The 25,343-nt window shown below is 41.3% G+C and overlaps 1 protein-coding gene across 1 annotated transcript in view; it reads right to left on the reverse strand.

Moving 5' to 3' along the window:
• PRTG (protogenin) overlaps nt 1-23,184 on the reverse strand; it is a 120,897-nt gene extending 97,713 nt beyond the window's left edge. Inside the window, exons 1-2 of the mRNA XM_044980810.1 lie at nt 23,074-23,184; nt 20,418-20,720 (exon numbers count right to left, since the gene is read on the reverse strand). Coding sequence (XP_044836745.1) covers nt 20,418-20,720; nt 23,074-23,128 — 358 coding nt within the window. The 5' untranslated portion in view covers nt 23,129-23,184. The remainder of the gene's footprint in view (nt 1-20,417; nt 20,721-23,073) is intronic.
• Nucleotides 23,185-25,343: the final 2,159 nt, after the last annotated feature.

Here is a 25,343-nt window from a genome sequence, read left to right on the forward strand (position 1 = left end):
GGTCAGTTTTGCTGCCCTGGAAACGTCCCCCTTGGTTATTTCAAGTTCTCAAGATATTCTACTGCAGATATTATTGTTTCAGGTGGTCAGCATCTTTTCCTGTTGTGAGTTCATGAAAGGCCAAGCTACTTTTATTTAGGTAAATACAAAACAGTGTAGAATTCACTGGTCACCAAATAGCAAGAAAGGGAATAATCATAATAAATACAATAATCCTTTGAACTTCAAACTGAATTCAGCCTCCCAACACTCCAGTGAGTTCAGCAAATCATCATCATCATCGTTTTATACATGGGGAAACAGGGCCCCAAGTGGTTAAGTGACTGGCCCAAGGTTACACAGGGAATGTGGCAAATCAGAAAAAAATCCCAGACCTCCGACTCCCAGTCCTGAATTCTGTGCTCTAGCCAAAAGATCAGCTGTCCTAGAAAAAAGCAGGATTGGGCTGGCACAACAACTGGATGGATCTCTAGCTATGTGCTGCAACATAGGGGAGCGCGTGTCAGAAATTATCTACAAAAGCACTCAGTTATTGGACTGGTACCATCCTAAGAGTGCCATTTACAACAGGGAAGGAGGGTGTTTTGGAAGAGATTAAGTGTCCTCCTCTGCACAGAACAACTGCAGTATTTCTGGAAGGGAACTAAATATGAGAGAAGTAGGGAGAAGGCAGCCCAACACATGAAGGAGTGGGTCAAAACCATGGAACCTATACACACTCTGGACAACTCTACAATTGCACTGGAGTAATGAAGTCCTCCTTGATATATGTACAGTGAGGGAAAACCAGGGGTTCCACACATATAGAGAGAAGCTCTCTTCCTCTATATCAGTAAAATTTGACTCTCCATATGGATTATTTTGCAAATCTAGCAAAGGCTATATGAAGCAGCAGAAAACATCAGAGAAAAGTATGGCTGAATTCTTAAGCAGAACATGCTCTGCATTTAGGACCTGACTACACACAAGTTAAAACCATAGTCAAAAGGGTCCTTGAACATGGTTCTTGCTAGCAGGGTGCTAACAGGATTTCCTAAGCTCCGGGATGAACTGAGCTATAAACCAGTTTATAAAACCTTGTTATACACCAGGGGCTCTACACCATATATGTTGGTCTGAGAAACTTTGTTTTACACCTTGCTAGCCAGAACATCTTAACACACAATTCTAGCTATTGTTTGAATTGCATTGTACAAACATGATTAAATACCAGTCCCCCTTAGAATATGCTATCTTGAATCAAGCAGTCAGGAGGATAAAACTGAAACCTTTATTTAACCTGATTCACAATTTGTAGCAGCTCTCCACCATCTTGTTATTTCCTCCCCCTTCCTCTGACTCCTTGCCTGAATTCCTTCTAGTGTTCTAGTATGTGTTGAATGAATTAATTCACTCTTGCACATATGATACAACGGTAGGTAATTTTGTGGTGAATGTGACTAGCCTAAGAATTTACCAGTAATGTAGTTTCTGTTTGTTTTTATTCCATGTCTGTCATACACACACACCTCAACCAAATTATGTTAAAACCATTAAAAACAAAGTCAAGCACTCAAAAGTTAGGAAATGTCAGAATTAACCATCCAACTTTCATTCATCCCCCTTGTGCATATGGATTATGATACAGTCCAATTACATGATCACATACTATTTTTCCCCCAGGAGCCCCATCTCATTCAGTAAGCAGAATGGATGGTGGTCACTGAATGAGCGTCTATTCGATATTTTGTTTTCTCCTCATTGTTCAATGTGTGGCCACGGGTCTTATTTATTGACCTCAATTCAAATCCTGTTCTGGAGACAGAATTATTAATTTCCCTAGAAGCTTTTCTATGGCATTAAACACTGTAGTTAGTATCTGGGTACTTCACAAATATTAATGAATTTATTTTAAACTCCCCTCTGACACAAGGGGATATTATTATCCTAATATTACAAACTGGGAACTGAGACACAGAGAGATTAAGGTCAAAAGTATCCACTACTTTTGGCTGCCCAAACTGAGATGCCTAGGACCTGATTTTTTTCAGAGTTCTTAGCATTATATAGCACTTGATATTTTCAAAGCATAGCACCCATTGACATCAGTTGTAGCTGTGTGCTCAGCACTTCTGAAAATTATACCCTAGGGTCTCAAATTGGGTACCAAGAAATTGAGGAACACACAATTGTGAAAATCTTGGTTAAAATGACCTGCATAACATCACAAAGGAATTCTGTGGCAGAGGCAAGGATAGAATCCAGTTCTCCAAGGTGGCATTCAACTGCCTTAGCTATGAAACTACCTTTCTCTTCCTGCAATCCTCTTGACTCATTGACTACTACAGCTTCCACAACAAATGAGCCACAGGTCGTACAGACAACAGTCTCCTTCACTACATAACTTTGATTCATCCCCAGACCAGCTCCAACTAGTGCATTGAATGAGGCCTGAGGGGGTCACAAGGTTATTATGTAGGGGGGTTGCGAGGCATCAGCCTTCGCTCCCAAGCCACACTTCACCTCTGGCATTTATAAGTGTTAAATATTTTTTAAAAGTGTTTTTAATTTATAAGGGGGTCGCACTCAGAGGTTTGCTGTGTGAAAGGGGTCACCACTGCAAAAGTTTGAGAACCACTGACATAGGTCATTAGCAGGTTGGAACCTTTACTTCCACCAAACAGACCTCTGCCACTTGAGCTGACAGAGTACCTGTAGCAGGTTGTCATTCTCAATGTGGGCCAGCACTAGATAGGGTGACCAGATGAGAGGGAGAAAATATCGGGAGATGTGGGGGGATGGGGTTTTCCACCAGCGGAGCAAAAAATACGGGACGCGGGACAAACACCTAAATATCGGGACGGTCCCGATTTTATCAGGACGTCTGGTCACCCTAGCACTAGAGGGAGATGGGACACTTTGCCAGTGGATTTCACAGATATTTGGTGACAACAGAGAAATGTTGAGACTCAGGAATCTTGGGCTCCACTCCAAGCTCTGGAGGGGAGTGTGCTCCAGTGGCCATAGATTTTTCTGTTTCCCACACACAAGCTTGACTCCTTCTGTACTGTCCCCTCTCCAATTTGTTCCTGTCACAGTCCTGTCTCTTCCCCACCCCTTGCTCCTCATCCCAACCCCTTCCCCTCATCTACCCAGTCTAGTCTCCACTCCTCAGGCTTCTCATTCTTGTCCATGTCTCCTTGCCCAGCCAGTCTTAGTTCCCCTCTCCTACCTCCTTATCCTATCTGTCTCTCTCCACCACCCTGGTCTCCAATCACCACCACCACCAACCCACATTCCCTATCTCCAATGAATCTGACACCCAGTCCCAATTTCCCTCCCTGGGTTCTTGTCCTGTCTCAGTGTCATCCCCCTCTGAGTTCTTTTTCTCAGTCTCTTTGCCAAGCCAGGCCCAGTTCTCCCCCGCACTCCGTCTCCCCTTCCCAGTCACCTCCTTCCCCTGCCCCATGCGTCCTCCCTCAGTCCCAGTCCCCTTGCTGAGCTAGTCCCAATCTCTGCCCACAGTTCCCAGTCCCAGTATTTCTCCCACCTCCAGTCCCAGTTTTGTCTCCCCAGGTTGTTTGTCCCAATCTACTCCCTTCCTCCCCAAAGGTTTGTCTCTGGCCCTGTCTATTTGAATCAGACAGCTTTCTCCTGCTCACTGCCTGACCCCAGCAGGGATTCACTGAGTGCCCAGGAGAGGTTCCCTGCTCTCAGTTCAGGTGCCCGGACCTGGCACACAGGAACCCAGAGCTGCAATTGCAGGAAAGTCCTGCTCAGCCCCAGTAAAGTCACAAAATTCTGTGCTTGCGTGACCTGCTTTTCAAAGGCTTATAACTTGGCCAAATTCTGGCAGATTTTCATGGCAAAAGGCATATCCCTGACACAAAGGATGGGTTCTCCCCCCCCCATGTCTAATGTAAAGTTCCTGCTCCAAGCCATGGAGGCACTAGAGTGCTTCAAAGAAAAGGTCCTCAGAATTTTTGAATATAGACAACAACTTGTTTTTCCCTACCCTTGTTCTAGGAAATGACTGACCCGTTTTGGCTGAAATTTTCAAAGATTCATAGATTCCAAAGCCAGAAGGAATCATTGTGATGATCATCTATTTTGACCTATAAAACACGGACCATAGAACTTCCCCAAAACAATTCCTAGAGTGTATCTTATAGAAATACATCCAATCTTGACTTAAAAATGGCTGGGGATATAGAATCCACCACAAACCTTTGTAACTTGTTCCAATGGCTAATTACCCTCAGTGTTAAAAATTTACATCTTATTTCCAGTCTGAATGTGTCTAGCTTCAACTTCCAGCCACTGGATCATGCTATATCTTTCTCTACTAGATGGATGAATCCATTATTAAATATTTGTTCCCTATATAGATACTTACTATGTAATCAAGTCACCTCTTAACCTTCTCTGTGGTAAGCTAAATAGACTGAACAACAACAAAAAATTCAGCCTGAGAATGCAAAATTTCCTGGCATGGAAAATTTCAGCCCAAATGGTTATAGTTTGGCAAATTTACAGGCAACTGAAAACAGGGGTTTCTAAATGGGCAACCTTAGTGATAGATGTATATCTATCTATAACCATTTGGGCTGAAATTTTCCATGCCAGGAAATTTTGCATTCTCAGGCTGAAATTTTTGTTGTTGTTCAGTCTATTTAGCTTACCACAGAGAAGGTTAAGGGGTGACTTGATTACACAGTAAGTATCTATATAGGGAACAAATATTTAAGAATGGACTCATCCATCTTGTAGAGAAATAGTTATAGTTTGGCAAAGTTATAGGCAACTGAAAACAGGGGTTTCTAAATGGGCAACCTTAGTGATAGATGTATTACCAGCCCCACCTATAAAAAGAGTAATTACTTCACTTTAATAATAATAATGAATAATGATAAAGAAAAAAGAAAAAATGAAGGCAACCATCAAAATTATTTTAAAACCAGTGATTAGTTAAAATACACAAGCAGGTTAAATGCTTACTACATAAGAACAGAGTTCTCCAATCATTTTTTAGAAAAAATCTGTAGTTTGTTTCAGTATCTCTGGGCATCATCATGCATGCACAACTCTTGACGCAGTTAATGGAAGTTTAGCATAAAAATCTGCTGCTGATTATGGCCCTGCTAATGGTGCAAATGTTTTTACTTCAGTGGGAACTGACATTTTGATGAAGCTTGATTATGATAGCAGCATGTAGGCTGAGACACAGGAAGTGTCTGTGGCATCAGAGATTTTTAGAGTTGTTGTAGAGCTAGTTCTATTGTATTTTAAAATTTAGAAATATGAATTGTAAACAATTATTAAATTAAAAAGTGATGGAATTTAATTACAATAATTTTCAAAATTTCTGATTTCCCAGGTATTCAAATGGAGATATGCATTTCATACTTCCTATTCTATACATTTTAAAGCACAAGATGGATAGTTGTTCCATTATGTTTAAGACAATTTTTTTTTATAAATAATTATTTTTCTTCTTATTTGCAATCACTTGTAGTGATTAGAATTCTTTATATTACACTGCAGTTTCTTTTTAAGTAGCTTCATCATGATACCCTCCATATAGCTTCATGTCTTGTCCAGACCCAAAAACCAAGAGACACTCACTAAGGGAAAAAGGAGGACAATAGAGTGACGGTCAATATTATATAAAATTAAGCTAAACTCAAGGCACATCCTTGGAATATAGGGACACAGAAGCTTTTCTAAATCTGCAGAGTTCATTTTTCATACTTACAGTGGGATCTACTTCCAATGTCACCTCTGGCGCACAAAATGCAATATATTATCTTTGACAAGCTGCTAAAAGAAAAAAATAGCATGTCTAATCCAGAAAATAATTTCTATCTTGTGTTTGAAACAGTCATTTGTGACTAAGATTGGCAGTGAAATTCCTCATGAAATCATGGAAAAGATAGACTGTTATTCTTAAAACAGCTTAGTTTCTGCACAAAAATGATCAATATTTACTATACCAAAATACGTCTCATAATGGGACCTGTTACTAGATTAGATTCCCTTTGGTTACGCAGAGGAAAAAAGTTCTCCACTGTTAATTTATAATAGCTCAATAGTTTTGTTTGTTTGTTTGTTTTTAATCAGGCTGCCCTAGTAATTCTGTGCACAAAGACAAAATAGCAAAAGTCCACCGTGTGGATTTTAGGGATTCGCCATCTGAAAGCTTTTATTCTTCCACAGTGAAGGAAAGTTATGACCTTTGACATGTGGCTATGGTGCCAAAGAAACGGCCCATAAATGTGTGTCACTAAAGAAGCAGAAATCAATAAATTCATTTAATCCAGTGAACTATTATGCAGTGGGATACGATCTATTTTAAAAGGGCCAACTGCTCTACTATTAGTTTAAAAATAAAATAAAATAAAAAGCATATTGCTGCTATGGACATTTTGGATAGTCACTTTTCTTAATGATAATATAAAATACACAACCATCTCTGGTCAACTGGTAAGTATTTTACTCAATTATATATTTAATTATTAATAATTTTAATTCTGACTTGAGTCTCAGATACAGTCTGATTCAGGTAAGATAAGAGGAACACTAGCTGGTAGGCCCATATCCTGTTAGCACCCTCAAGATAGCTACTCACAAGAATCAAACCCTCAAGCAGGTGTTATAAGCAGGGTCTTTTCACACTGGGGTCCCAAGACCAAAATGAATGAGATACTGTCATTCCAAGCTTAAAGTAATTTTAAGAGGCAATTTGCATGGCCACCTACAACAAAAATTATGAAGCCTGTTAGCAAATCACTCAGTCATGCACAGTATCGTTTTTATGTCAGCCAGCACTAAGCAATGTCAGGTAGCATAAAGGAGATTATCATAGGCAGTTGAAGGTAAATATTCAGTGCCATGTGCTGGGAATCAAGCATGGAACTCCCATTAACATTAATAGGACTCTCACAGCTAACTGCCTGAGCATTGTATCAATGTCTGCTCCTTCCAATAACTTCAGACATTCAGAAATATAAAAGCAACATTTAAAATCAACTGCAAACAAAATGAGATTCATTCTACTAACTGGTTCTATAAAAAAAAAGCACCCTCCCAACAAAAAGCCTGGATATGCTTTTCTCTTAAAGAAAAACATTAAGTTTGCCTTCAGGGGATACTAGACAATTTAATGTAACTTCCTCACAATAAAAAAACTCCTACTTCCTAGTTGAGTTACCCATTGTATGAGGAGAACTGTGTACTTGGGGTATGACAATTTTTACAACAGTGCGGTAAAGTGAAATGGATGAGTTGCTTTCCTGGCACAGATAGGTTGAAATAATATGAGTGTGTCCATTTTCAGCTTCTATTGGAGATCAATGATAAATCTGTTTGACAGCTGAGCCACTCAGTTGCTTACATACATGATTAAAAAAAAAACAACAACAAAAAAAAACCAAAAACAACTTGTCACGTGCTCATTTATTTATTTACTAAAACAAAGAAGTCTCACCCTTGTAATTTGGGACATGCTTTGTACAACGTTTCTCTCTCCTCAGGCAAAATGACTGAGTTGTACCAGAACTCTCAAAGAATATTTCCAGTTAACATCAATTTGCCGGATGTCACAGACAAGTTTAATGAACAAAATGATGAATGTCTGTCAATGGCTTCATAAACTCAATGAATTCTATTTACAAAGAGCATACATAATGCACAGCTCTGCCTGAGGCATATGTTACAGTTATTAAGGATTTACGAAAGGCCACAATGCAGAGAGTAAAATGGTAATTTAACATTTACACTAGTTAAGTAACTAAATCAGCCGATAAATTACCTGAACACTTATCAATATACTGAAGCCTACAAAAGCACAAGTGAATCAAAAAGTTCTTTAAAACTCTTTTTCATGTTTAAAAAGGAGCTTCACATTTGATTAAAAGTGTAAACTACTCTCTTTTCAACTAACATAATAAATACTTTAAAATATAAAAAGAAAAAGCGAGAAATCCCACAAAACAAAACACTTGGTAATAGCTGGTATTCTTTAAGATATACACAAAAAGAACAAAGTGGCCTTCTCTTTAATTGTAGTCAATATCTGATGTAAAAATGATCATCTTACCATGACAAACAAAAATCTGGGCCTCTGACCCATCTTTGAGAAATCTCACCAAAACAGCAGAATCTCAGCCTTAAAACAAATCTAACTGCCATTGAATGACCCTGGGTTGTACTGGCACTTACTAGTACAAGCAAAACCTTCAGCAAAAGCTTTAAAATCCCTGAAGGTAACATCAGTCTACAAACTAAACAGGCAGTTTTCTCTAACATTTCCAGGGTTAATTCAATAGATGGAAACATTCAAACCTCATCCTAGAACTTGTTTCTATAGAATATGAAGAGTGGCCTTATAAATGTAACACAGTTATTCATTTAGGGGCTATTACACAGAATGAAGTCAATGGCAACACTTCCATAGACATGGGATCCAGTCGTTTCAGAAGCCTACTAAGTTCCAACATTAGAACAGAGCTTAAGGCCCCAATTCAGGAAAGTAGCCCTAATCAAAGAAACACTCAAGCATGTGCTTAACTTTAAGCTTGAGTTTAAATTCCACTGAAGTTAATGGAACTTTAAAACACATGATTACATGTTTTCCTGAATAGGAATGGATTTAAGCATATGCTCAAGTTTTTCCTTGAATTGGACCTAAGCAAGGAACCAGTGCTGGGAAAGTTTCAAGGGGTAAAAGTGTTTCTAACTGTTAGCTCATCAACCTTGAAAGCAGCATTGCCATGTGAAAAATCATATATATATATATATATAAAACCACAACCAAGTGTCCTTTCCTATGTTATGACATCAGTGTAGATTATTAAAGCTGAAACTAGCTTTTACAAAATTAAAGTAAATTTTCACTGTTTTTCACTTTCTGCACAACTCTCAGTTTAGAAAATGTAAACAATCTCACTGTAGTTTACAATTAGCTACTGTTTAATTTTACTGTAAGGTTCTCACACACTAGTACTAGACAAGAGAATATTTCTTAAATAAAAATGTATGCATGAATTTAAAAAAAACATGAAATTTTCTATTAGTTTTAGGTTTTGCAAATGCTTAGTTTTTACTAAGTCTAAATATGGGGGGAAATTTGACCTCAAAGTGTCTCCTGACCCTCCCCTCTACCACAGCTGTGCAAATAAGACTGCAGAAAAAGAGCACCTCCTCCCAGTCATTAGAAAATGCTGTTTCTTAAATTGTTGAAACACACATTGGGAGAAAGGGAGGCAAAATACAAGCAGGTTTGAAAAAAATCAAAAGTACAGACTATGTAGAGTATTTAAAAAACCTGACTGCCTGTAGCAGGACTGATGTGCATCAGACGTGACAATTAGGAAATGGCAGGGAAATAAAGGAGCAGAGCAAAAGAAGAGGGAGAGGAGACTTTAAAAAACAAAACTGATGAGGAAAAGAAAAGAGAACAGAGATAGAAGGATGTTAAACAACTGAGGTGGGAACACAGATCAGAAGGAAATTTAGAACACTGGACTCCCTGCTTTTAGTTATTTTAATGCACATAGGAAATGAGTGACAGAAGCCACAATTTTACAGAAGAGCAGATAGTACCCCCTCTCTGATAGGCTGATGGAGAGTCTCCATATAGGCAATGCTGGAGAACCACAGGGCTGACCACTAACTCCTCATACTTGCTCAATACTGCCTCGAGGCTTAGGGAGATGTAAGAAATAAAGGCAAGTTGTTTTTCTCTTCCCAGTTCTTCAGGTACTACTCAGTCCCACATGGTCAAAGGTGAACCAGGAATCAAAACCTAAACTCTCTTTGCCCGAGGAGCAAAATCTTTGGCAGATCTGAATAGTGAAGTCACACAAGGCTGTAAATGAGCTGCAGTTCTCTCTTCAGTTATGTGTCTACTAAGAAGCACCCTGTTTGTTGAACTGAAAAGGCTAGATGCCAGGTTCTTAGTAAAATAGTTAATAGAAAATCAACTAATTTCTCTCTTCTGATAATTCTATTCATTTGCCAATGAAATTAACAAAAATGTGTTATTCTTGCATGAGAAAAGTTCTGACACACAGAATTACTTTTCCTGAAATGAAAACCAATGTAATTAATCAATGTGCAAAGGAATCTAATCTGAAGACACTGAAAATCAATTGGGAGTTATAAAGCTGCTTCTATCCATGTAATCCCTTTCAGCTTTCACATTCCCCCATCAGAGTGTATAAAGATACATATCACAATCTCCTATGAATTAGTTTAACTGCCCTCTAGCTATATATTAAAAGGACACCAGATGACATGTTCAATGCTTGTAATAACTTTGGTGTATTCCTTCCCTCTGGCCAATCAGACTGATTATTTCTTTCAAAACTGTCTTTCATAGGGGAAAAAAACCATCCTCACACATTTTGAAAATGACGCTACAGTTCCTCAGACTAACAAGCATCCTCTCAACACAAAGTCTTACTGTCATTAATATCAAAATCACAATTCTAGTACTTAGTGCAGTGGTCCTCAAACTTTTCTCATCACACCCACCCTTTCCCGTAATGGAATCTGTCCACACCCCACCCACCCCCACAGTGTGGGGACCACTGACTTAGTGCAATGAAGTGAGTATATTGGACTCAGAAATGTGGTTTAAACTGTATCGAACTGGTTAACATTCTCTGCTTTTGCAGCATTATGCCAATTAGTACAAATTGTGATTAGAGTTAAGCACCTCAATCTATTCTGAGCACACTTTGTTCAGGATTTTTAAATGTAGATAAAATATCTGAACACCAGTGTCAGATTTAAGCTAAGATTCAGAAAAGCATCCCTATTTGGGACAGCAGTTAAGAACAGGATTTAAAAGTTTATTCTTTTATTTATTTTTAAGACATGTCCTCAACAGGAACGGACTTAATCATGTGCTTCAGGGATTTCCTGAATTATAGTCTTGGTGCAGAGGTTCTTGACCTAAAAAAGAGTCAGAGAAATGATAATGGCCTTTCTATGGTCATATCCACACTGAGATCAGAACCATGCTACAACCAGGCTTGAATTCAGTGTTCTAGCCTAGTTTCAATGCCCAATATGGACAGGGATTTCCCCCCCACCTCCAACTGTGGTAAGCAGCCACATCACAGCAAAGACACTTTCCCTGCTAGTGTAGTTACTACACTAGTGCATCCTTTTCACCAGATTTCACCACCACCAAAATCCTGCTCCACATTGCTCAGAGAAATTATACCAGAACCCTACTAGGGACTATCATATTTAAACATAACTATAGCTAACATGGTCTTGAGCCCACTGTGAACAAGGAATGTGCTTAGCAATCGACTATCATAACAATTAAAGCATAATTGCAAAGTTCTATAGTTTTGTTTTTTGAAGGAAAGGTTTTTCTAGGGAACATTTTTGGTCAGTATATCTATAGAAAAGGCTTCCTAATTCTTATTGGCTGAAGTGAGAGACGGCTGCATAAGAAAATTATATCTTTTCTCACTGAAATTTATCATAAAGAAAGTCATTCACATGCAGCAAGCCTTCAAGGGATTGTCAAACTGCATGTTTGTGGTTTACAGATTATTACTGTCAGTATTTTAGAACAGATTAAATGTAATGTTCAGCATTCACTCAAAGATCTAGTCTCTCCTTTTCCATTCATTTTAGAATATACTAACTTTCGATGCCTCATCTCTCCACACACCCTTCTGCCATCTTGACATCTAGTAATCAAGAGGCCCTTTAGTACCACATGCCACTGCTCATGTTAGCATAAGGTGGAAGGATGGATGCATGTAACTGCTAACATGCTAACTCCCTGATGGTTCTACTATCTACAAAAAGGCATTCTCCATCTTAAAGACTCAGACCTGTATTATCCTTCAAGCTCTCCATCTCAGCTGCCACTCACCCACCAAAGTTACAGGTGGATTACTATTTGTATATGTGTTAGAAATATGAGGAAAGATGTATTTTTAACACTAGAAACTTTCCTCCTTACTGCATAACTAGAATATAGAGACTCCAAAGAATCTGTAGTGTCCTGAACCATGCCAGTTCAAAACAAAATGTGCTACTGTGGATTGAACAGGGGGGAAAATGCATATTTGAAAACTCAACACACAAAAATATCTATTTAAGTAATAAATAGATCACAGATTTAAATTTTATTCCACATGCACCCTGGAGCATACAGCCAAGGTGGTAGCATGGAGGAAGCAGCACATTTGTAAAAACAGACCTTAGATGCTTAGCACAGTGGTCACCAACCCATAGATCGTGATCAACTCTGCCAGTTGATCACGATCTCCAGCCGCTAAAAATCCAGCGGCACAGCAGGGCTAAGGCAGACTCCCTGCCCCAGCCCAATGACACTCCCGCGGCCCCAGGGGTAGGGGTGCAGGGGTCTCCATGTGCTGATCCTGCCTGCAAGCACTGCCCCCGTAGCTTCCATTGGCCGGGAATGGGGAACTGTGGCCAATGGGAGCTGCAGAGGCGGTGCTTGCAGGCAGGAGCAGTGTCCAGAGCCACATGCTCCCCCCAGGAACCACAGGGGCATGTTGGCCACTTCTGGGAGCAGTGTGGGGCTGGGGCAGGCAGGGAGGGAGCCTGCCTTAGCCCCTCTGTGCCACCGACCGGCAGGAGCCCGCATCCCAAATCTCAGCCCTGAGCTCTCTCCCAGAGCCAGCACCCCATACTCTCTCCTGCACCCTGAACCCCTTCCTGCACTCCAAGCCTCTGCCCCAGCCGAGCCCCATACCCTCTCCTGCACCCCAACTTCCTACCCTACGCTCAGCCCAGAGCCCCCTTCCACACTCCAAACCCCCTCCCATACTCCAACCCCCTGCCCCAGGCTCCTGAGAATGAGTGAGTGAGGATGGGGGAGAGCGAGTGACAGAAGGAGGAAGGATGCAGTGAGCGTCGGGACCTAGGGGAAGGACCAGGGTAGTTCCTGGATTACACTTAAATTCAAAAAGTGATCTTGTGCGTAAAAAGATTGGAGGCCACTGGTCTAGCAAAACATGCTGCATGTTTCTATCAGTTTAGGTCCCGAACTTGCAATCTGACCTGCATAGATGGACTCTCAAAGAGTGGTTTTGCCTTTTCCACTTTTTATGGACCGTTCTAAACTTCCAGTTCCACATCTCTCCCACTCACCCCACCAAAAAAGATCAAAATCACTGTGACTCTGCAATTGTTAATTGTTCCCAAAATTAATGAATTAATTCTAAAAGGTATGTTGTTTCATACTATTTATGTTCTACCAAATAAGACTGGAGAACAAGTGTACCGGAGATAAGAGGAGGACTACCAGGCAGGAGTTTTTTAAATGTTGTGCAGGACAAGAATGTTTTTCACTATTGACCTAAAAAGGCTAAAAGTCACTTTGGAATTATTTCCCATTAACACTAAGATTTCAGATTCTAACATTTTTAGGTTGCTATAGCGAGAATGGTCTAAATAATTTTAATAAGTACAAGACAGATCTTATGTGCATTCAAAAAAAAATTAAAATCACATCTGATTCTTCCATGTTACAATTGCACCAATCTGTCAAAAATACCTTCCCAGCAGGCCCAACAAAGTCAGGCAGTTGAGGAATAAGCATTTTAAAATAGGACCCTGCACAATGATAGTATTATCCAGATGTCACTTCATTTATCTTCCCTTTGCAAATGTTCATGTCGTAAAAAACCACAGAGGGTAATGGGTAAACTTTCCAGAAGAAGAAAAGAAAGAAAAAAAAAACACTTTTTATTTTAAATTTGCCCCCACTAGATAAGATATTAAGAATTTGGTCTTTAAAGACAGTTGAGAGCTAAGAGACAATACATATAAAAGCTATTTAAGCAGTAAAGGAAATACTTCATAGGAGTGCTGAGCCTTCACTAGAAATGTTTGCTTTCTCCTCTCTAACATGACACAAAGCACCTCCCTGCCCCTCCAGATCCTCTGATTAGATTTAAGAATGACAATAAATTAGCAAGGGTTGGAATGATGAAGCTAATCATTTTAATCAAGTATTGTCTCCCTGTTGTGCTGCAGTTACAATTCCATCTCCTTCATGTATCAGCTGTTTATCTTTTGTAAAAAACACGTTATGTATAATTATGTGAGACTATTACGAGTGCAATGAGTAATGCAAAACAAAAAGTTGTTCCAGTTTGAGTTCAGGTTATTAGGTCTACCCAGAGACTCCAAATATCAGCTGGTTTTTAAGCAGTCGGACATAATACCGTTTTTCCCCTCCCCTAACTTTGTTGTAGAGATGATCAGATTTAATAATTGAGATATGCTGCTCCTTAAGAGCTTCCTAAAGGCTGACTCTGGTAACTAATGCTGACCATACAACCCACACTTGCTCAACAAAATGCTAAGAGTTGACATTGTTGATTACTTTTTCACTTAGGTGGCAATTACCAGTTATAAAGACTGGAAGTAATCAATCCCAATTTAACAGCTGGGCCTATTGAAGGAATAACAAAAACAATACAAAACTGAAACAAAAGATTAATCTCCAAAATTCTAGAGATAAGATGTAGTAGATGAAGGCATTCCATATATACTTTTAAAAAAGGAAATTCCCAACAAGAGAAATCACCATGTTTCTGTATTAAAATACTTAATAATTTAAGCTCTTTCCTGAAGATTCTCTTTTGTCATTGTTTTAAATTGTTCTGCACTCCATCAATAGGCCCAGCTGTTAAATTGTGAAGACGTGACAACAAGTATCTAGGCAAACAACTGCTCAGAGACCCTTTTCTTTAGAATAATCAGAGCTGGCTGACAAAAGGGAGCCATGCTGAATGCCCTTTCAACAATTCCTATAAGAAGCAAAGGGGGGGAATTGTAAGTAGATCCCCATCCCTTGATTCAGTGCATTGCTTTGCAATAATAAAAGTCTTCCAGTTTAGAGCAATGGTCACACATGGAACTTAGGCAAGTGACAGAATCCCTCTAGTCATAGCTCTGAGCAACTGCACAAGAAAAAAGTGTGGTACTGGGCTACATTTCTCAGGTACATGAAGATTTTATTAGCTTCTAGGCAAGCTGCCAACAAAAGTGAGTGCTTCTTTAAAAAGGAGCTTGTAAAACTATTTACTACTTTTATCACCTTAAATGTACAATACATAACAACATAGCCTTGAATTTACTAGCTGTAAAGGAGAGCAAGGACAGCCAGAAATGCCAAACTGAGGCATTTTAACACAAAATTAAAATTCAACTGTTGTGAAAACTCACCAAAATCATATTTTTCCAATGGGGGTATACTACTGCATTAGCCAGGAAATGAACCCAGGTCAACTGCTTGGAAGACAGTTATGCACACAACTATACCACCCATGCTTCTCCAATGGGGATGCAGAAGAAAAAGACACTGTAAGAGTGCATCTACAATAGGCAATGCCTTGCCTGTTTTTGGCAAGGACACTGATAAAAACGCCAGCATTCAGTTCACACTAGAACATATGTGGTTGGTAAGACCAGTGCAGCTAAATCATTGCTGAAAAAAGGGTAAGAAGTTTCCTAGTGCACAAGGCTAATTAGTGCTGGTCTGATGTCTCAACTTGAAAGAATGGGTGTACCATTTCTTTAAAATGGTTGCAGGGGGAAAAAAAGCTTCCGAAAGGTGGCTGGGGAAGGTTCCAGAATGAAGCTCTACAGTGAAGCTGGGTGGGAGAGTCAGAGACAGTATAGCTTTAGGAATAATACTGTTCTCATTCATCGAACATTGATCAAGGAACTTTTATTAGGAACAAACTCCTTTGTAATTATTTACCATTGTCACATGACCAAATTCACTACCAGGAGGCAAAACACTGAGACAACTCTACTTCCTCCTCCATCCACAAATATCAAAATCAGACCATCGCCAGGGCTGACCACCCACTTTTGTTTCTAGTGAGGTGTATTCTCCTAGCAATGCATGCCAAGAAAACCTACTAACCAATATGTCTGCAACAGTGGAATTAAAAAGAAAACAACATTCAGCCAAACCATCTGTAATCCTAAATATGTTTCAGGATTAGTACCTTCATACTACTCTTATTACAGGAGTGTTCTGTCCTAGAGCTCCTGCCATCTGCAGTTATAACAACCTCAGTTGAAAACCGTCTCTTTTCTTCTATACTTATACCTCATTATATGTTTCTCCTTGTGATTTGTTACTAGTATTTGTATGATATTAATAAATTCTGCAAACATTTTGAAGGTAGTTTGAATGTAAAGTGATAAACAAAATGAAATTACATTGGATTGGATTGCTGTAAATGCCTTTATAAAAGTATTTTCTAAATCCACATAAAAACAAAATTTATACAACAGGGGAAATGTTTTCAGTGTGGATACACATTCACCAACATTCAGCTCACTGCTCTTTTAAGTGGTCAAAATATTTAAAAACTGAAAGCAAAAGGTTACATTAAAAACACTGGCAAACAGCATTACCTAATCCCACTGTAATGTGACTACAAGTAAATAAGAGGTTACAGCCACCTCACTGTTTGTAGTAGGCAATCAAAATTTTAAACTTCTGTCACTGACGCAAAGTTTAGCCTGATAAGTTCAAAAGAATCTGCATTGCATGAGCTGCAAGTAAACATGAGATCACTGTTGTGCTCACAGGAATTAAATCATAATGTTAAGACATGTTTAATATTCAGTCAACCTACTGCTTGTGTAACCTTTCATTCTCATGTAACATAGAAACAAACATATTAACTGTGGAAAAATTGTGTTTGTTTCCCTTTGATTTAAAATCGGGTGTTTAAGATCAATTCAGCAAAGACTACAAGCTGAGAAAAAGGGGTTATCTCAGAATGTTCCAGGCAGCTGTATGTGCCCCCTCCATCCATCTTAAGACTTCAATTTCCACCTTTTGTGGAAAGGAAATAAACAATTAGCATCCTGTCCAATCACTACTTAACAGCCAGCTTTACTGACTTCAGAACACAATCCTCCTCCTCCTCCACTTTTTCCTAATGCTATGTTATCTCACGCCTAATATTTGTTGCCACAGATGTATTTTCAGACAGATCATACAACTCTGTACTGTGAAATTTTATTCCCATTTTAACGTTGCAAGCATACACAGTCTAGGTTTGTGTTACTTTTGACTGGTTCTCGCTGTACCAAAAAAAGCTTTGAGAAGTTATCCATATAATACTGCTTTGGTATTTTGGCAAGTGGGAATCCTGCTAGAAATAGCACCGATGGGCTGAACTTTGAATAAACTATTTAAATCTTCAGGTATTAGCATTTTATCCACACATGGTGCCTCACAAAGAATTGTGCTGCAGAAGGAACCTCCTCCTCCCCTTCCCCCACACTTCAATTACCCTAAACTGGAAGTAGCTACAAACATCAACCAAAAATAATATTTATTTTTACCTAACTGATACCTTAACTCAAGAGTACCCTAAAAAAAAAAGAGTAGGGGGATCTTATGGAAAAAACTGAATTAGTCAAATTCTTTTGTGCATGGATGAACAACAGGAAAGCAAAGCCTTGGGGCCTCTAGGGAGGAACCTTGTCCCTGCAGACCTGCTCTGATGTGCTCATGAGATAAGGCTCCATAGTGACACTTAAGGAAAGGCCTGCTCACATTTGAATTTCTGCATTCCTCAAGAACAATTCATGGCAATCACTAACTTTGCAGAGGAGCTACATGAAAGCTTTGGCCAATGAATGAGGGTCATCTGCTCTTTATCACAAGGGTAAACCTCATCCTGGCCAGTTTCTAACCTTTTAACCCTGTGAATTCTTAATTTGCACATGAATAATGGAATTCTTGCCTAGAGTGCAACCTTCAGCTTCCAGTTCCTAACTTTAGAAACCAAGACCTGATCTCCTTGTGTGTTCAGATCTTAAACTCTTGGACAGATTAAAGTTTTAGGTTTCCAAATGCAACACGAAGCATTACACTTCTGAAGCAAAAGATAAGCTTGCTGGTGAAAGCTATGACCATGCAAAGTAAAAGAACATCCTTGCACCCTGCTGCTACCAGTAGCTAAGACAGCATTTTCTTTTTTTTCCTCCAAAGAAAGAATGCCCATTTAATGCCTATTCTCCACCTGTTTAATATGTATAGTTCCTTTTTTACCCTGAACACAAGATAAAGTCATTTGCTTTTACTGCAACTGACAACTGCTCTGAAATACAATGATTTGAAAAACTACAACACACCCCACAAAACTTTATTTTCATAAGTTCAAAATGCTGGCAATTCATTCAGATCATGTTAGTAGATAGAATCCTTATGAAAAGGGGGCTTTAAACCAGTTTTGCATCCATATCATATGGGTTTCAAAATATAACTATATCAGTTATCACCTTATTTCATGGGCTAATAACAGACTGACATTTCAACTGTTAAGACTGCACTATGACTATAAGGAACACATTTCAACACAAGATTACATCATGTTTAGCTATTATTTAAAATAATCATCTATATGCAACTAACACCTATTACAATCACTGTACCCAGTTGCCTTTTAAAAAAACTTTCATCTTAGAAATCCAGTATCTCTTCCAGTTTTGTCAATGAATAGGAAAGTTTTAAACAAACTAGACAAAACACTTTTTTTTCAAGGGAAGAATCTTACTTTTTTTTAGTAAAAAAAAAAGAGGAAAGCACAACCAATAAAACAAGAATGCCACTCCACAACTCAAATCAGTTAGTCACAACTTTTCACTTGTAATGTTTCATCTGGATTTAATACCACTATTTCTTACAAAAGTTCAATACTCTCTTAATACAGACTCCAACAAGATAATCCAGAAGTCTTATACTAATATCTTTCAGGGTGCATGATGCCACACTACTCTTCTTGAAGAGCCCTGTATCAAACAATGCCCTGGATTTTCTGTGAGTCTACAGTTCTAGATAAAGAATCCACCACGGCCTGATGAATCTAAGCTTTTTTAAAGTTAGGTCTTACTCCCTCTGGTTGTTAAGAAAACAAAACAAACTTCCAGATGTGAACCAGTGCAACACTGTCTTCCTGAGTCTGCCAAACCCTCTCAACCTTCCCTAGTGTCAAAATACCCCCCACACCCAAAAAATCATCACTTCAATACCTAAAGGCCTGATTAAACTAACACAAACCTTCACTTCTCCTCCTGACATCTTCTAAAAAACAATTAAATCAAATCCTAGAGCACAGTGAAATTATGGGTGTATAAATAAATTGAACACTTAATATTCTGAAAAAAGTATTAAAATTAATAACATTAATCTAGGAGTACACTGATTGAATTAATTAGTTTCAAATTAGGTAGCACTAATGTGTGGTTCTGAATTTATTTGAAACTGCCACAGATGTTTCAGTAATACAGAAGTCATGGTGGAAATGAGCAGAGGAAGACCCTGCTGGAGAAATTAAGACTATCTTCACAGAGAAAACCAGAGGTTTTACTATAATCATACAAGTTTATATGTACTTTCTGCTATGCTGTTTGAAAGTACATATAACTTGTATGATTATTTTTTATATACACACACACACACACATATTATGTGGAAGCAACCAGATAACTTAGTGGCAGACCTCTTTATTGTCATGCGGAAGACCCGAGTTCAGTTCCTAGTCTCTGTTTCTTGTTCCCCAAACCAGCAAGCAGAGGCTAGGAATACTGCAAAGACACTCAGAGGCAGATTTTAAAGGATATTTAGGAATCTAAAGAGGCAGATAGATGCCTAGTCTAACTACATTCAATAATCTGGCCCTCAGACCCTAGTAGTAGTTCCTAGTGGTACTCAACAGTGACCTCTAGGTCAGTTAAAGAGTAGCATCAACCAGTTCCAGAAGGAACCCAGTCCAGTTCTCCCTGGCTACAAGAGTGTGTCTGAGTGTGGCCTCACCTCAATAGTTCAACCCTCAGGGCTCCTCAGACCCTAGAAAACCACCTTACACACATTATGGTTCTCCTCTGGCTTGTGATATCTTAAAAACTTGTCAACAACTGAAAGCTTGTCTTAAATTTTTTTTTAATCATTTCACTTACTTGTAGGCAACACTTCTAACGTTATAACTGTAGTGTTTGTAAAACAATTCTTAAAAACAGTTTGAAACAGAACATGGTAACTTTATATCACCAGTGTATTTTACAGAATGTCAACCCTTCTCAAGAGAGATCAAGCCAAAACAGAGTATCAAAGGGAATGCCACAAATAGTGGGTCAAATTAACTCTTGACTTCAGTGGAGTTACAGGGCAGGATCTGGCCCATAATCTCTCACACATTATAAAAAACAAAGATGTTAACAGAAATTAAATCCATTTGTTTTATTTTTGGTAATATCTGTTTAATCTCTCTTGTACATAGAACAATATAGGGTTTTGCTGTCTTAAGGGTAGTGAAGCCACAAATATGGAAACAGGTTAATAAATTGGTAACTACATGTATCTGTGATAAACAAGAGATTCAAGTGCTAGAACTTACTTGCTAGTATAAGGTGACCTTTTTGACTGAGAATGGCCCCATATTTGTTCAGTGCTAAACACTGGTAAAATCCTTCATCAGATGGTTCTCCTCTTTTTCCTTCCACCTCACTGATATATAAAGAGCCATTGGATAATATGTAGATCCGTTCATTTTCAGAAACTTTTGCTCCATTTTTCAGCCATGTGATCGTAATGGGAACTTCGCCATGTGCCTCGCAATCTAAAACCACTGGGTCCTTCCTTGTGACGGTTATATCCTGTGGCTCTTTTACAAAAAACAGCTCACTAAAGCACCATACTCCTGAGAGAAAGAAAACCGTTTTTGTCTGTAAGTACAGGTATGCAAGCATCATAAAGTAGTCTTGCAAAGCATCTCAAATTGTACTGTTGTAATAATTATATCTGTGGCCTATGAGTACCAGGTTCTACTCCCCCAGAACACAGAGATTTTACTTCAGAGGAAGCAAAAGGATCAGGCCCCAAATAACTACACAAATATTTGCTTCCTTGTTTTCAAATGTATGCAATTATGTTAATGAGAAAGCAGGAATAGAGTTTTAAATATTTATGTTATCATAACCAAGATTCAGCATAAAAATTGGAATCTGAATATTCAAACTTCGCTTTCCCATCAATCTCTCCTTTCCCTGATTCCCATGAATCTAGGCACTAAGGCCATCATCTGATGCTTTTGCAAACAGAGTAATAAAATAATCCTGATACAGATGTGGAGCTCTTGTTGGTAAAGTATTAGCATCATCTTCAGGGGAATCAGGGAGCACAAGCTGTTTGCTAATTTTACAAGCTTGTCAAAAAGATCTTGAACAGGGTAAGTCATAAAAGTCTAATTTTACAAGAAATCATTAGCAAAACCCTGTCTTTGGAAGCTAGAGGGTTCCCGCCCATGTCCCCAGAAGTGTCTGGAACCTCAGCACCTATTTCAGTGGGAGAAACTTTTATCTTTTGTGACAAATTATGGGGGTGGGTTTTGGAGTCTTGTGTTTAGGAGGCGGCAAAATTTCAACTCTACTGCCAGAGAACCTGACCAATTTGCTTCATTTCTGCAGTTCAGCAGAGGTATTTAGAATACAAACAATGCAACTTTCCAGAGTTGGTAATTCTTGCCGCTGGTACCCAGCAGGGGAGGAAAGTCAGGAATTAGCAAACCTTTATTTCAACTTGTGTGTATGGCCAACTGTTCCAGAAACGCGTGACTAATTGATCGCTTACTGTCTAATGGGGGTGGTTTAATTAACCAATACACATTTCGTTAGAAGAACCGCTTCACAGAGGAATTCAGGTTTTCCCAGCCTTACCCCGCCCCCAACACACGCCTAAATCGAGATAAAGTTGATAAAGGCGGGGGGGGGGCTTTATAAAAAAAAAGTTCTCTCTGCTAAGCGACTTGGGGGTGGGGTCACTGAATGGGCAGCTCTTGATTAGGACAGAAACTCCTTGGCAACTGATTTCTCGGGTACTGATCAATAAACGTCCATGCAATCATGCAATTTGCCCAGGATCCGCACACATCCGAGAGCTCCTGCCTGCTCCTTTTCATAGCAGCTCCCGGGCTATGCAGATTACGCCTGCACCCTCCTCTCCTGTTGTGACTCCAATCACGGGTCCGCCTTTGATCCCTTTCTCATGCTAACAAAGATCTGAGCTGGGAAAGTGAAAGCCAGACACTGGCAATTAAAAAAGAAGGTGCAGGACGGTCTCTAACCCAGATGCGGTGAATGAAAATGCCCCTGGCCAGCCAGTGCAAAGATTCAATTGGCGGCTTCCCGGCACCGCATCTTCCCGAATTCACTCCCGGCTTTCCCCAAAGACATCTCCCACCGCTCCGCTCGGCTGCTAAAAATCATCCCCCACCGCCTGCCCCGCTGCAGGTAACTGGCTGCCCCGAAGCAAACGGCAGCTGCCCAGGCTGTCCCCCTCCGCTCCGTCTCTGTAACTTTCCCGGCAGCCGGCTGGAAGCGGGGCAGAGCCAGGCTCCGGCACAGCCACCCATGGAACAATATAAATAAAACCACGTGCGGCTGCAGCCTCAGCCCCAGCCCCCGCTCTCCTGGCTGCACAGCGAGCCGGGCCGGAGAAATCCTCCTCCCGCACGCGGGACACCCCCTGGCCCAGGGAGCACTGGACAGTAGCAGCCCCCGCTGCCCATCTCCATCGCTCCCCCTCGCCCTGCACGGGGCCGGAGAGGGGACAATGGAGGGGGGCCGGGGAAAGCAGCCACCCCCCGTTCCCTGGGAGCGCTGCCCACGCTGATATCAGCCCGGGCGGCGGAAGGTCCGTGCAGCAGCCGCCCCCTCCTCTCCCTCGGGCTCGTGGCCAGCGAGGAGCCCCTGGTGTGCGGGCGGCTCCCTGCCCGGCCGGCGGCCACGGGGGACAATGGACGGGAGGGGGGAGGCTAGACAGCAGCGGCGCGGCCATTGAGAGCAGCTGCCGGCTGGGGAGAGAGGAGCGGGGTCCCGTCCCCGTTCTCCGCACCAGCGCCCGGCGGCTGCCCAGGCTCCGCGCCCGGCGGGCAGGTCCCCCAGGGCGGCGCTGGCTCCCTCGCCCGCCCGCCCGCCGCGGGGATGCACGAGCCGCAGGCCGGGCAAGCGCTGCAAAGTTTGCGGCCGAAGCAGCCCGCCCCCGCCTGGACTCACCTGGGATGGGGAGGATCAGCGCCCAGAGCAGCATCCGATGGGGAACAGGCGCCATTTAGTGGGCTCTCCCTGGCATGCTCCCCCGCGCGCCCCCAACCTCTTCGCCTCTCCTCGCTCGGAGCCGGAGCCGGAGCCGTCCCTCCGCCGCGGATTCCCACTCCCGGGGACTCTTTCCCTGTGGCCGAGCCCCGGCGCACGGACACAGTGCAAGAGGCGAGAGAGCCCCTGATCAATGGACAAGGGGAGGAGAAAGGGGATGGACAGAGCCTCCCCGAGCGCGCGGCTGTCCCGGCGCTACTTTCTGCATCTAGTCTCCATTGGCCTGGGAGAGGGGCGAGGGCAGGGCCGTGGGGAGGAGGGGAAAGAGGGACCCTGAGGGAAGGCGCGGGGGGAGGGACACTGGGGCGCTCTGGCGCTGGACAATGCACCTGGAGCCAGGCTTGCAAGTTGCCCTGGCGGCTGCGGTCGGAGCCAGTGGCTCGCGTGCCTGCTGCTGCAGTCAGCGGCCAGCCGAGGAAACCCGCGCAGACTCCTCTGGCCGGGGCACCTTAGCCCCGGTGCGCTGGGTGATGCCAGGGCCCCTGCGGGCTGCTTTTGCGGGGAAGGCGGGGCGCGAGCTCAGGCTTTTTCTTTCCTGCCCGTCCCCCGCTCACAGAGGGGTTTCAAGCTGTAAATCTCCAGGGCGTCAGAGCCAGACCTGACCCCATATCTCTCCCTCATCTCCGGGCTAGTTTTGAAGGCAGCCTTTAAAGTCTCTCTCCTCTTCTAGTGATGATGGATTTTTTTTTTATTACCCTGTGTCCGTTTCAAAAAACAGAGGGGGGGGGGACACCTCACTCACCCTGATCTGAATTCTCCCCTCTTCATTTGAACACAGTTTGCCCCTGTGGAGAGAGAACATGTTGGTCCTAAACAGTTGTTTGAGGGGCTTGTTTAAAAACAAATGTGGAAACAAGTTTTACCTCATGCCATTTTTCCTTAATAATGTGATTAACCTTCAGAGCTTTGAGGTTCTCATCATTATCAAGCCAAGGAAAGGAAACACGATGAACAACAGTTTTTAAACTAGTTTGAACCATGTTATCTTTACATTGAATCTAGCTTTCTGGGTGGCAGTAGCCATTCCACAATTTAGGTTTCTGCTGAGTGTATTACTTGTAAAATGGGGATAATGATGCTTCCCACCTTTGTAAAACACTTTGAGATCAGATGAAAAGCACTACATTATAAGCCCAGTGTTGTTCCCTCCCTTTTAAAATCTGTAAAAATGTCATGTCATATCCTCAAAACTAGTAGGTTAGGCCTAGGGCTAAAGTACATTTTTTTCTGCAAAACTTGAAGACAATCAAATATGGGGTTCCTGAACTATGACACACTAAACATTTAGGTACTCATCAGAATCAAAGATGGTTTTATTATTACCACAGCTTAAGGAGGGTGGGAGTGGGGAACAGAAAAGAAAGTGATCAAATCTAGTTTACCACTCTCCTAACAAAGTGGTGGTGCCCAGGACTGCAGATGAGCTAATAAAAGTGCAATTTTCCATGTTATTAACTTCTGAATTTGGAATGTCTCTGAGGATAATTGGGCCTGGCAAACTTAGTACAGGGCATGAAATAGCTCCTGGAGATCAAGCCTTCATTAAGTCTCCAAGCTCTTTTTCTTTCATAGATAGATGTCAAAATGGAGCCAATTGCCAACAGGGCCTGCCCATGGGAAAAGATGATTTTTTTCCACCAGAAGGTTTGTGGGGATGGGACAGTGTGACAAACTTGCTGAGCCCCCTAAGGCTTGCAGGAGACCGGAACATTCAGGAGATCCAGTAAGAGGACAATGTCCCCAGGTCTCACCCAGTCCCCCTTTCCTAAAGCCAGCAGGAGGGTAGAATACCTAGCACACTATAGAAGGTGCACTTGCCCTAGCCTGAGGATGCTTTTTGCTGCTGCACCCTCCTGGCATCACACACAGACTCCATGAGCATTAGACTCTTCTGTGACCACCTCCATACCCTCCTACAACCTTAGAAGTTTCAATGGGAACCCCCAGAACCTTAGGAGGTGCATCAGAGGCAACCAATAAAGCCCTACAAGCCTTAGGATCACTGGGGAACCAACACAAACACATGCTTTATGAGGCTCATTAGGGGCCACCCTGACCTCACATACACACACATACACACACAAACTTTAGCTTTACTGGAGGCTCAATATTGCTTCTGCACCTTAGGTAGCTCATTGGGGACCATCCCATCCCCACAAGCCTTTCAGGAC

This window comes from Mauremys mutica, chromosome 11 (genome assembly GCF_020497125.1).
Source record: "Mauremys mutica isolate MM-2020 ecotype Southern chromosome 11, ASM2049712v1, whole genome shotgun sequence".
Lineage (NCBI taxonomy): Eukaryota > Metazoa > Chordata > Testudines > Geoemydidae > Mauremys > Mauremys mutica.